This window comes from Gobio gobio (assembly GCF_949357685.1).
Source record: "Gobio gobio genome assembly, chromosome: 1".
In the NCBI taxonomy this organism is placed as follows: domain Eukaryota; kingdom Metazoa; phylum Chordata; class Actinopteri; order Cypriniformes; family Gobionidae; genus Gobio; species Gobio gobio.
Window position 1 is genome coordinate 68,461,801 of NC_137097.1, and position 13,335 is coordinate 68,475,135.

General features: G+C 40.0%; 1 protein-coding gene across 1 annotated transcript in view; it reads right to left on the reverse strand.

The window, feature by feature from the left end:
• cfap70 (cilia and flagella associated protein 70) overlaps positions 1 to 10,663 on the reverse strand; it is a gene marked incomplete at its 5' end in the record, with an annotated part of 50,070 nt that extends 39,407 nt beyond the window's left edge. Inside the window, 7 exons of the mRNA XM_079827597.1 lie at positions 70 to 144; positions 3,964 to 4,113; positions 5,857 to 5,991; positions 6,090 to 6,192; positions 6,276 to 6,370; positions 6,446 to 6,628; positions 10,559 to 10,663. Of these exons, the coding sequence (XP_079683723.1) occupies positions 70 to 144; positions 3,964 to 4,113; positions 5,857 to 5,991; positions 6,090 to 6,192; positions 6,276 to 6,370; positions 6,446 to 6,628; positions 10,559 to 10,663 (846 nt within the window). The remainder of the gene's footprint in view (positions 1 to 69; positions 145 to 3,963; positions 4,114 to 5,856; positions 5,992 to 6,089; positions 6,193 to 6,275; positions 6,371 to 6,445; positions 6,629 to 10,558) is intronic.
• Between the last annotated feature and the right edge of the window lie 2,672 nt (positions 10,664 to 13,335).

The window sequence follows — 13,335 nt, forward strand, 5'->3', positions numbered from 1 at the left end:
ACACCTTACCAAGACTGATTTTCATATTTGACTGCTTCATTTTGATGTATACTTGATATGGCCACTGACCTGTCCCTCTGTGTTCACCTGTGGGTCCAGTCCAGTCACAATGTCAGACTGAGCAGCTTTTCCCTGGGAATCTGGCTATAGAAAGAGGACATTAGTCTTTCCTATGTAGTCCCATTACTTACTGTTTAAACATACTTGAAATGTTTCATGTGTATTAAAAAAAAACATGAGATAGCATTCAGAAAATATTTCACTTGTGCAATGTGATGTACTCTACCATTCAAAAGTTTGGGGTTGGTATTTTTTTATTTTATGAAATTAATCCTTTTATTCAGCAAGGATGCATAAATTGATCAAAAGTGACAGTAAGATAATGGGCTCTATTTGAACGATCTGAGCACATGGCGCAGGTGCACTTAGTCAGACTACTTTTACTAGTTTAACGATAGTTTACGATAGTTAAACATTAGTTTAACGATGGAAAAAACGGTCTGCGCTACAGGCGCATGGTCCAAAAGGGTTGTACCTAGATCTCTTAATGAGTCACGGGTGTGTTTTGGACGTAATGCGCAATAAACCAATCAGAGTCTCATCTCCCATTTCCTTTAAAAGCCAGTTGCGCTCACACCACGGCGGATTCGCTATTTACATGGCAGAATTTGCGAGCGGAAAAACTGAAAGCTTCTCCAGAGAGGAATCCTTTTATTTTAATATTTAAAAATGTTTGTGTGCTGTTGCGCATCCCTATGTGTGTAATGATCAGAGTGTACGCGCGTTGTGCACCCGCCTATAGGCGCATATTACTAACACAGCCTTAAATAACACAAAAAATACTGCGCCATTGACTTTAGATCAGGTTTTTGTTGGTCAATGGCGCAGTCGTTTTCAGTTCCTCAAAATAGCAACACACCAACAATGCGCCTGAACACGCCTGGTTTTCAGAACAGCAACGCCCATGGGTGAACAGATGGGTGCGAGTGCATTTGCTATTTAAACAATGTGGCGCTGGACCTGAAAATTATAACTGCATCAGGCTGAAACTAGCAAAAAACACTTGCATCGTGCCTGGCGTCGCATTGCGCCGGGTGTATGATAGGGCCCATAGTTACAAAAGATTTCTATTTTTTTCTATTTATCAAAGAATTCCGAACAAAAATGTATTATGGTTACCACAAAAATATGAAGCAGCACAAGTGTTTTCAACATTGATAATAATCATAAATGTTTCTTGAGCATAAAATCATCATATCAGAATAATTTCTGAAGGATCATGTGACACTGAAGACTGGAGTAATGGTGCTGAAAATTCAGCGTTGCCATCATAGGAATAAATTTTACGTTAAAATATATTTAAAATATAAAACAATAAAAAAAATTAATAATATTTCACAATATTACTGTTTTTACTATATTTTTTATCAAATAAATGCAGCCTTAGTGAGCAGAAGAGACTCTCAAAAATATTTAAAAAATCTTAACCACAAACTTTTGAAAATGTATTATAATTAATTGTGACAATGGATATTCAGTGAGAGAGAGAAAATAGAAGGGGCGGAGCAATTGAGATTTATTTAAAATCTCAAATAGTTTCTTCCAAATACTACGTTTACATGGACAGCAGTAATCTAATTATTGACCTTATTCTGAATAAGACAATATTCTGATTAAGGTGTTTACATGAGTTGCTTTTAGAATATTCCGTTTATGTTCCCGTTTTACATGTTATAGAACATAGCTTGGTTTATGGTACGTCATTACATCCCCATGCCCCGCTACGCTGTCCGACGTCCAATCATAGCGCGACTTTCGTGGGTCTGTTAAAATCAATGGGCTCAGGCGACCCTCTGTAACTTTACCTGCGGGTGTCGCTGTCGGACAGCGTTAAATATAGAGGAGGCAGTGTCAGAATGAGCAGCCAAGCAAGACACGCACCATAGCAACATTTCAGACTGACAGATACGTAAAAGATAAACGGGAATTTGAGCGCTTTGCTACTGTTTTGTACGCACTGTTATATTAATTATAATTCAAATCTGTTTTGTTTGTCACAATATTATTGATGATTGTTGAGAGGGGCACTTTTGATACATTTTTAAAAAGGGCAGGGGAGCTCTCCTCTGCACTTGCCTGGTGTGTGTGTGTGTGTCCTGTCACAAAATGTGGCGAAAACTCCTACACGACGTTAATAGTTAGATTCAGGTGTGTACATGTCTAAAATGCACTTCGATAATGCGACTAAAATAGGCATACTCCACATGTCTTAATTCGATTTTTGTTTAATTCGAGTATATGGCTTTAACCGGATTAAGGTAATTAGAAATCGCTGTTTACATGGTAGTTTCTTAATCAGAGTATTGTCTTAATCAGATTAATATCGGAGTATTGTTGTCCATGTAAACGTACTGAATGTCTCCAGGATCATTAGAAAATCACAGGTAGGTGAGTTTGATCAGGGTTGGAGCTAAACTCTGCAGCGCATTGGCCCTCCAGGGCAAGATTTGAGGAACCCTGGTCTAAATGATCCTCGTTCACACGGATCCACGGAAACAACTAAAACGCTGTATTATTCAAGCCAGGCCAGTAGTTGGCGATGTCACTTTGCACACATGACGTCACCATCAGACGATAATCGCTTTCAAAAACTTGCACTGTGGCCCTGTCCCAAATGGCACCCTTAACCCTCACGGTCTTCCTCTGAGTCTGCACTTTCATGACATAACGCCGCTTTGACTGTCGTGAAGAAGTCCGCTGCGTAACCCACACCAGTGCGGGCTCGGCAGAAGTGCCCATCGAGGGCGCATATCGACCTCAAAGGGGGCGCTCGCAAGCACCCTTCTGAGACCTAAAATTATAAATGAGACACCTTGCAATCTCGTGGACTTAACGGACAGGCGCACTAGGCAGCCATTGTAAGTCCACAAGACCGAAAGTGCACATGAAGTGTGCCATGTGGGACAGGGCCTTTGAAACCCGTTTTCAACAAGTTTTCAGGCCCCCAAAATGCGGTAGTCACGTAAATGAATGGCCAAAACGCATAACAAGTTTTTAATTGAAAACGGCCCCTAAAATGGAGAGTAAATAGAGACTTTTGGGGAGAATTCTCAAGTCTCCTTTCACATTAGAAAGAAACAACAGTCTCAAACCACGCTCAGATTTGCCAAGATAGCAAAAGTCAGAGATCTGAATACAAACTCACACATGGGGGAATATGATAAAAGGTGTGTGTGTTTGTGTGTGTTGATTCAGCGGCTGTTATTTGTCTAGCGGGCAGCTGCGGCGTCAGATGCTCGGTTGGTGGAGCGGTGGTGTGTTCCTCGCCTCTCTCCGTCTGCTGCGGAGCCACGGGCGTCAGAGAGGGGCAGATGAGCAGAGGAGATGATTCACCGCACTGCGACGAGGCCGGCAATCTGCTGCTATTACAGCTAATTGGTTTGGGAAGCGTGCCTCGGCCACAGATCCGGATTTAATTGGGGGGGGGGGTTCAAAACCGAGCCCCAATGCTGTGCGGAAAGGGGAAGAGATGGCATCTGCTCCAAATGATCTTATCCCATGAACTCTATGACGTCTCATTTGGGTAAAACGTATGCTTTGTGTGCGTGATATTTCAAAGCGGCTGTGACTTTGAGGAACGTTGTACTGCTTTGAAGTTGCTTTTCATAGCTCACAAGTGACTTGATGTTGTGTTTCTTTGTCTCTTTGTCATCTTTGTCTCAGATGTTTCTCCTACAATTTCTTGGGAGAAATCAAAATAAACTCAAATAGTTGTCAACCAGAGAGCTATAAATTAATGGATAGCGGCTGTTGGGCTTTAACATTTGAGCTCATATTGAAATCTTTGACTTTTGTTTGAGATTTTTTGGGTATCTGAGCAGGCAGACTTTTGAGGCAGTGAAATTTCAAACACGTACAGAAGGAGAAGCTATTGAGATATTAATAAGATCTGATTCGTCATACCTTTTTGGAAACATCTTTGTTTCCTCTTTGGTTTTCAAAGTTTTTACTGGGAAATGCTCTCAAGGAGTCGACGGAGGAATTGGCTCGAGTTCGGCCCAGTGCTGGTGGTGCTCTGCTGAGCTCCTTCAGAATGCTGCAAGTCCTCTGAGTCTGAACAGCACATACAATAAGATTCACTGTCAAAGAATCAATCTTAAAATAATATGTACAATAACATGTTTTCTGAAAAATAAAAATGATGCACTTGGTATTTTTTCCACTGGCTGATTCAAAAGTGGTCTTGGACTTTATAATGGCATCTACTGATGTGGACAGAGCATCACACGTTTTTTGTTAAGCGCCATACCTGAATTAAAGGGATAGTTCACCCCGTTATGTCATTAATTCCTCACCCTCATGTCGTTCCAAACCCGTAAGACTTTCGTTCATCTTCGGATCACAAATAAAGATATTTTTAACTAAATCTAAGAGATTTCTGTCTCTCCATTGACAGCTACTCAACTAACACTTTGACGCTTCAAAAAGTTCATAAAGAGATCGTAAAATGAATCCATATGAATTGAGTGGTTTAGTCAAATTTTCTGAAGAGACCATCGCTTTATATAATGAACAGATTGAATTTAGGCTTTTATTAACATACAAACATTCATCAACTCAACTCAATCAGTTGTAAACAGAAGTTTGAGCATGTTCGCTTAATGTGCGAGAACCAATGAGGTTAATTCTCGTGTTACACTGCACGTTTGATCTTCCTCAAGAACCAATGAGGTTCATTCTCGTGTTACACACGTTTGATCTTCCTCAAGAAACAATGAGGTTCATTCTCGTGTAACGCTGCACGTTTGAGCTTCCTCAAGAACCAATGAGGTTCATTCTCGTGTTACACACGTTTGATCTTCCTCAAGAAACAATGAGGTTCATTCTCGTGTAACGCTGCACGTTTGATCTTCCTCAAGAAACAATGAGGTTCATTCTCGTGTAACGCTGCACGTTTGAGCTTCCTCAAGAACCAATGAGGTTTATTCTTGTGTTAGGCAGCACGTTTGAGCTTCAGCAAGAACCAATGAGGTTCATTCTCGTGTTCCATGTATATGTAACAATGAAAGTATTTATCATAATCCACTTTAAATGACATAAAAAAAATAAATGTCCGAAAAATATCAGTCTTCTTTTTTTCTTTTTGCTTCTTTCACTAAAGCCCCTGTATTTAAATCCTTCTTTCCTCCACGTTTGTTACATTTATAAATGTTTTCCCAATAAAAACAAAGTCATTTTATACTAATAGTAAGTACATTTTGCTTTTCATATAAATTTATCTTGATTTAAAGCTACACTGTGTGATATTTTCCCCCATCTAGTGGTGAAAAGGTATATGACCATCCAGTGAATATTAGTTTCTGTTCTTCTCAATTCCGATTTCGTTTTAACTCCTACGGTGGCCGATTTAGTCCAAGATTAACATGGCTTCCAGTTCAACCTCGTCCACATTCGACACGGTGCCATCGAGTGTTAAACCGCGAAAAGGTATGTCCCTCTTTGGCTGATGTACTTTCAAGATGGAGGGGCAACATGGCGACCGGCATTCGAACCCCTCACCCGTATGTATTTTCAATGGCATATTATAAACTTACGAGAATACTTTATTACTTGAAAGAAGTAAATATACATTAATGAGCACATATATTTTTGAAAGAACTAAGTGTTTTTAGCTAAGAATAAACTAAAAAAGTTATATTTTTTTCATATATTTCTACTGGAAAACTGAAAAATACGGAATAAGAAAATAATTTTGCAGTGACCTGAAAGTGTTTCAGTTTAATTCAGTGGTGTATCATTTCCGATCTTGATTTGATGCACGATCATTTCATGTGCATATGACTCATATTCACTCGCCTTACTCAGTAGATCAGACTCATAAAATGGGTAGATTCTGTACACCCCGTGTATACGCCGTACTCCAGGGTACAACAATGGCACCAGATCCATGTAAACCACTCCGTGAAATGAGATCTGTGTCTCATCCTCCCCCTACAGAACACACAAGCAAAACTGTTAAAGTTATTGCTGTCTTATTTTGGGTTTTGAGTGCCATCTTGAGATATGCTAAAGTTCAGGACATTTCTCACCAGCTTGTCTCTAGCTGTTCTCCCACTTTTGGTTGATGCCGTCTGATTGGCTTTCATGATCTCAACAGGCCACAGTCTGCATTCTGCAATCCTGCGGGACAGACTAAAAAGAGTGGAAACCATCATTGGAGAATGTGACAAATAATGCCAAGTCGAGTGCCTTGATTAAAAGAGGTGTTTACTCACCAGGCCACACCTCCTGCATCAATAAAGCAACGACGTGCTGTATCCCAGCTCACCCTTTTCTCGTTACACTCCACGTTTGCTCTGAAATCCTGGTCCTACAACCCACGCACAAATCAATGCGGTGTCATAGTGTATATTCCTTTCACATTCATCACTGTGGCTCAGATCACCTCTATGCCGGTGTGGTCTCCGTGATCCGTGTCTGTGGGTTCTGCATCAATATAAAGGCCCTGAATGAACTCGGCCCCTGGAGCGAGAAGAGGCCCCAAAGGCCATTTTCTGGGTCTTGGCACTGGCTCCCGCTCACCACCCATTTTTAAAACGCCGTTGGAGAACAACAGCACTTGCTCTTTCTGAAAAGCAATACATAATAATGTCAGACTTTTTATTTGTAGGTGAATTGTTTATTTAAACATAAAAATATATAGCATATATTTAACTCTCTGGTGGTCTTCTGTCGTTTTAGACAGAAGATCAGAATGGCATGAAACTTGGTGGCTTTTGCGGCACTTGCTTTGTAAACAGAAGTTAAACACTATTCATTGAGAATAATATTAAATATTTTTTCTAACATATTTTTAAATGAAAAAAATAAATGATGCATTATTTAGAGGTGAATATTGTCTAGTACCATGAAAACCTTTTAAAATACAAAAATAGAAAGAATAAATATTATTGAAACAAAATATAGTACATTCATTTAATAAAATTTAAAAAAAAATTGTCTTATTGTCTTCAGTATGTTTTGACCGCCAAGGTCCATAAGTAAGGAATACCAGTGACTTAAAGGGATAGTTCAGTCTAAAATGAAAATTCTGTTCATTTACTTAACCTCAAATGACAAAATGACAGAATTTACATTATTAGGTGAATTATCCCATTAAAGGGTTAGTTCACCCAAAAATTAAAATTCGGTCATTAATTCCTCACCCTCATGTCGTCCAAACCCGTAAGACCTTCGTTCATCTTCGGAACACAAATGAAGATATTTCTTATGAAATTCGAGAGTTTTCTGACCCCTCCATAGACAGCAATTTGATTAACTCTTTCAAGGCACAGAAAGGTAGTAAAGACATCGATAAAATAGTCCATGTGACTCCAGTGGTTCAACCTTAATTTTATGAAGCAAAAAGAATACTACGACTTTACAAAACGAAGACGAGACACAGACGAAGACACAAACGAGAATAAATTGTTGAATAAAGTCGTCACTTTTTGTTTGTTTGTTGAGCACAAAAAGTATCCTCGTCACTTCATAAAATTAAGGTTGAACCACTGGAGTCACATGGACTATTTTATCGATGTCTTTACTACCTTTCTGGTAGTAAAGCGAGCTCAATTTTGAATCGACTTCTGACAGAAGAGCTGCACGATGGGTGAGTTCGTGTAGCACAGTGTGAAATCAGTATGTACATTGACGATTTGAGGGAAATATAATATACATTTAATATAAAACCTTGAAATGGCGCTCTGTGGCGCGGCAGGATTTTGAACAACTTCCTGAGTCGTAGCTGGGTGCCGAATTTCGCCGCCGCTGAGCTTCGCGTCTGGTGTGCGACCCCCTTTAGGGTGCTTTTACAATAGCACTTTTGGTGTGTACCCGGATTCGACTGACGTCAGATTTCGGTCCGTTAGGATGATGTGAACGCTGTCTTCCGAAGTAGGGTGCGCACCCGTGAACCGTACCCAAGTCCACTTAAAAGGGTGGTCTGGGGTTCGGTTTATGTGAACTCTGGTACGGTTCGCTGCTGATATGAACGCAAACATACTAAATTGCGGAAGTGAACCAAGCCTGCAGCACTTGTGTTAAAAACTGAAGCCGAAGTGCCTCAATCGCCCCCAGGTGTTTGGTCCCAGTATAGCTCATAACCCCCACCCCTCCGTGTTTTCTAATGGACGTGAGACAAATTAAACAATCAAATTACACTTCATATAATTTTCCCCCAAAGTTGGTTTCTGTCATTTTAGGTAGTTTTTATCACGCTGATTTCATTTCAAGTGTTTGTTTTTTTAAATAAGTTTAGTTTTAGTTAGTTATCTGATGCTATAAAAACGGGGGGTGTAACGTCATGATTGACAGCTGTGATTGACAGCTTCTCTGAGTGAAGTCACTGAGGCACCAAAGGTCTTTTTTCAGGATTTTCGGGAGGAGATTGGAGCTTTAGCTTTAAAGGTGAACTATGTAGGATTTTTGCAGTAAAATATCCAGAAACCACTAGGCCAGTGTTATATATTTTGTTCAGTTGAGTACTTAGAATATCCCAAATGTTTCCAACTATTTGTAAATCGTGAGAAATTGCTATTTTAACCAAGGAACCGGGACGTGTGAGCTATGCGTGTGAGGGAGTCGCCTGTCGATTGCGTCATATCTGCGTCACCCTCGGTTTCCGGTTTTATTCAGTGAAACACTTTACTCTCACTGCATTGTGAACAAGTGTCATAGCAGCCGCCGAGCGAACGTCATAACTTCCTTTTCAACACACTCAGATATATCTAATACGATTAACAGAGTTGCGTTACCTCATATACTCATGACTGGAAAAGAGGAAGTGGCACCGGCAACCGCGTCATAATAAAAGTCCCACCGGCGACTATGCCATAATAACAGTCCCGCTCTTCAATCGCTCCTGCGGCCTTGCTCAGCTCCACAACACTCGGTCCTGCTCTGCTTCAGACTACAGTAATGTTAATAATTGCATCCATGAACATGATTTCTGCCCGAGTCCTATCCTGACTGTTTTCCACCGGCTGTGAGGTGAAGACCACATGTCCCAAGATTCTGCGCTCAAACGTGGCAACATCAAACTACGCCTTTGTTTTGAACAGGCGACCTCTAGTGGATGGAAAAGTTACATAGTGTAGCTTTAATTTATACATTTCCATAACAGTTTATTTCACACCAACATAATGAATTGTTTTGCATCTGCGAGAGTGTGGACAGGCTTTTGATATCGCACCTCTACTTCCTGCTCTCTACTGCGCAGACTCCGGTCCTGAGGTCGCTACTGCGCAGACTCCTAGCGTCCTAGCGTAACGCTACTAGCGTTCTTTAGAGCATTTGCAGTACATTCGCGGTAGATAAGACGCAAGTGTAGTTTTGTACTGAAGCTTTGGTAACAAAACCAATGGTTCAAAAACAAATATATAAAAGTGAGGTGAGCAACGCTATGCATTTTGCCGCCTTTTCGCTCGCTGTCGTTACCAAGCAACGGGGTAAACAGCTGCAGATTTGATGATGCAAACGCACCACTGTTCGGACCCAAATCCTATAATCTGAACACAGTCCAGGGGGGCAGGGGGAGCAATCGAACACAGGTTCGGACCAGGCAATCGAACCAAGTGTGAAAGACCCCTTCATTTGTATGTGTTTTGAAGATGAATGAAGGTCTTATGTGCTTGGAACGACATGAGGGTGAGTAATTAAAGGGTCACTTCAGTGATTTAGCATTAGGCTTTGTATCAGTAGAAACCCGGTAGTATATTCAAATTATGGTACTTTCCCCCCTCATATCCCCCTGAGACGAGAGAATTATGCATTTTATTTCTGGAAAAATTCCTCCGATGACGCAAATATCGCCATTTTGCGTCATAGAAGGATTTTTTGGCCAGAGGTAAAGACTACAGCCACTAGAAGGAGCTGTTCCGCATGTTATCAACCCGCCCACAGGGGAGAGATCTCACACACAGAATGTAACATTAAGACACAGACGGCTGCACGGACAATCATAAAAGGTAATCAACTTTTCAATGAATTCCTGTGATAGACTGTGCCAGACTGGTGCTTAACGTTACTTCAGCTCTTCTAGAGTAATGAAATCTGACACTGCTGCCTGTGACGTGACTTTCGTTCGGCTCACTCACTCTCACACTTTATTGAAAAGACACGTTCAGTTTTTAATTTTAGTGTTTATTCTCTAACTGAACGAAATGATTGCATTACTATGAAGATCAAAACGACGGTGTACGGAGTGGCCTCGTAGGGCAGCGAAGCAAGTGCATTCTGGGAGTTGTTGTCTTTCATCCACATGAGTCAAAAATAAATGTTCTGTCTTTTCTCAGTCTTGAAGGCACCAAATTCAAAAATAATTTCATATTTCTACTGCATAAATGACCCATTTTAAATACAAAACTTAATGCTATATCACTGAAGTTACCCTTAAATGACAGAATTTTCATTTTTGGGTGAACTATCCCTTTAAAGTGTCTTGCTTCTTGTGATTTGAAGAATCAACTACTGATGAATCACTTGAAATGCCAAATAAACACAAGCACTTGTTTCTTACTGTGGCTGAGACAGGCATCTGCAGGGCAGCTACGTAGCTGGATGGAGGAGAGGAGGCAGGATTCCAGACCTCAGGAACAGAATACACCGTCTCAACGGTGACCATCAGCACATTGGAGCCAGAGCGCTGGGCATCAGAGAGCAACGGCTCCGGAACGCTCACCGTCACATCTAGTGTGGACTGCTGTACATGGAAACACACACACAAAATATAAAACTATATTTACAAACATACTAAATTAGTAGTGTAAAATGAAAGTCATTTTACTTTTACGCCATCCTCATGTATAGCAGCATCTGCCGTTGATCCGGGCACCGCGTGAAGTAGCACAGTGGATGAGAAGCTACACTGACCTAGAATGAAAATAGCACCGCGTCAAATCTCAAGAATATGAGAATCCATAAAATGTGTAAAGTTTGAATAAAATTAAATGGTTTAACCTCGCAGCAGTGGCAGCAGGTCCACAACGGCTTGTCCCAGTGCAACGGTTTTCTCCTCTTTTTGTTTTTTTTCTTTTGGTAAGATCTCGAGCACCGTTACTGAGGGCACACATGCATTTCTGCTTACATTTAACCATGACCAATTTATCTTATGCAATTTAGTCCTAAATTGGGCCAACACACTGCACTGACAGATGCCAACCATAGCCGACAGTCAGATTATAATACGTCACTTCACATTCCAAGACTCGATAAATGCCGTTTTAACATGCAAAAACGAGGCCCGAACCACGCCAACATTACATTACAAGTACCACGACAATGTATGTTATAAATATAATTTATTTTTGATATATTTATTTTTTATATTTTTACTTTTTATAAAGGGCATTTTCCCTCTAATCTTATTAAATATACACTCTAAAAAAAAAAGGTTCTATATTGCACCAAAAATGGTTCTTGGCTCGTAATCATAGGGGAACCTTTTTTAGTGCTATATAGCACCAATTTTGGTGCTTCAGTGGTTCTTCAGCGGTTCTTCAGAGGTTCTTCACCGCTTCTTTGACTACTGTGCTATATAGCACCTCTGAAGAACCGCTGAAGAACCACTGAAGCACCAAAATTGGTGCTATATAGCACTAAAAAAGGTTCCCCTATGATTACGAGCCTTTTTTTTTAGAGTGTAGGCTATGCTTCAGCTTTCATTTTATATTGATCAATAAATTAAATTAGAAGACACTATAGGGCTGTTACCAATCAAATTAAATAATTTACAGTGAAAAGTTACAACTGCATTAAATAATGTTATGAGATTGTTTTAAATATTTTTTGAATATACAAATAAGAAAAGTTGGGAAGAATGTTTAAACATGAATCTAAACCACCAGTAGGTGGCAGCAGGTGACCGAGGTGACTGAGTCATTAAGTTGATTCGTTGAAACGGCTGAATATTCAAGAATGAGGCAGGCCCTGTCCCAAATGGCACCCTAAACCAGGGGTTTTCAAACTTTATGCCAAGGACCCCCTTCCTAAAATCCATCTATTTTTATGTACAAAAAAAACATTTAAACTGTTCGATAAATAGTAAATGTGACATTAAAATACAACATATTGTTTCCCAACTTATATTGGCTAATGTTGGATGTATAAACCTGAAGAAGAACATTTTTCAATTAAAAATTATTTGTATAAGCAACTTTCACAATAAATGTATGAAAGCAGCATACGTACTGTGTTAAGAATACTGCCTTACAACCATAGTGAGCGAGATAAAGGGGACTATAGTGAAAAAAACTAAAGATACAAAGCAAACATATACAATTCTGGAATGTATACGGCAAGAAAGGAGAGAAACATTTAGAAATGGAACAGTTAGAATATTAGGTTGACTTTATCCATTTTTTTATTTTCTGATATTTTCAGAAAAAACGTAGAACCTTCTGGAGGACCCCTGGGGTCACCGGACCCCAGTTTGAAAACCCCTGCAACCCTCGCGGTCTTCCAACAATTCCGCACTTTCATGACTTAACGCCGCTTTGACTGTCGAGAAGAAGTCCGGCTCGGCAGAAGTGTGCATCGAGGGCGCAAATCGACTGCAAAGGTGGCGCTCGCGAGCACCCTTCTGAGACCTAAAATTACAAATGGGACACCCTGCGGTCTCGTGGACTTAACAGACACGCGCACTAGGCAGCCAATGTAAGTCCACAAGACCGAAAGTGCACATGAAGTGTGTAATTTGGGACAGGGCCGCAGTCGTTTACGAATAGGTTATTGAATCTTTGATTCAACTGATTCATTTAAAATGCTGAATCATTCAGTAACACACTGAGAGAGATGCGCTATGGTTCTGCTGTGATCTTTGTTTGGAACTATTTTCGCTGCTGAAATCGAACAACAACAGTCAATATTGCATCTAAAATGTAAGTGACTTGATGTTAATTAATTATTTATGGAGCTGTCATATGAAATCAGTCACATTTTCAATCGTGATGGTTTTCCATTTATTGACTGACAGCTCTTCTGTGCCCATGTTGAGAGAAATCTGCAGAAAGTGAGGAGGCGTTGTGAGCGTAAACATGACGGTTATTGTAGTTCTCGACTAAATGTGAGCATGAATTTACTAATCTCACTTGCACAAAAACAGATTCAGTGCTCCTCGAAATGAATAAAAAAGTGAAATGCAAACTCAGAATATTATGCAAACCTGCAATAATTAAATATGTTAAATAATACAAATATACTTTATGTATTTAATCTCACTTTATTAACTAATGTCTTTGCTGTTGACTTTCGATGATCCAATACTACCAAAACAATAAGCACAAAAAAAAAATCACA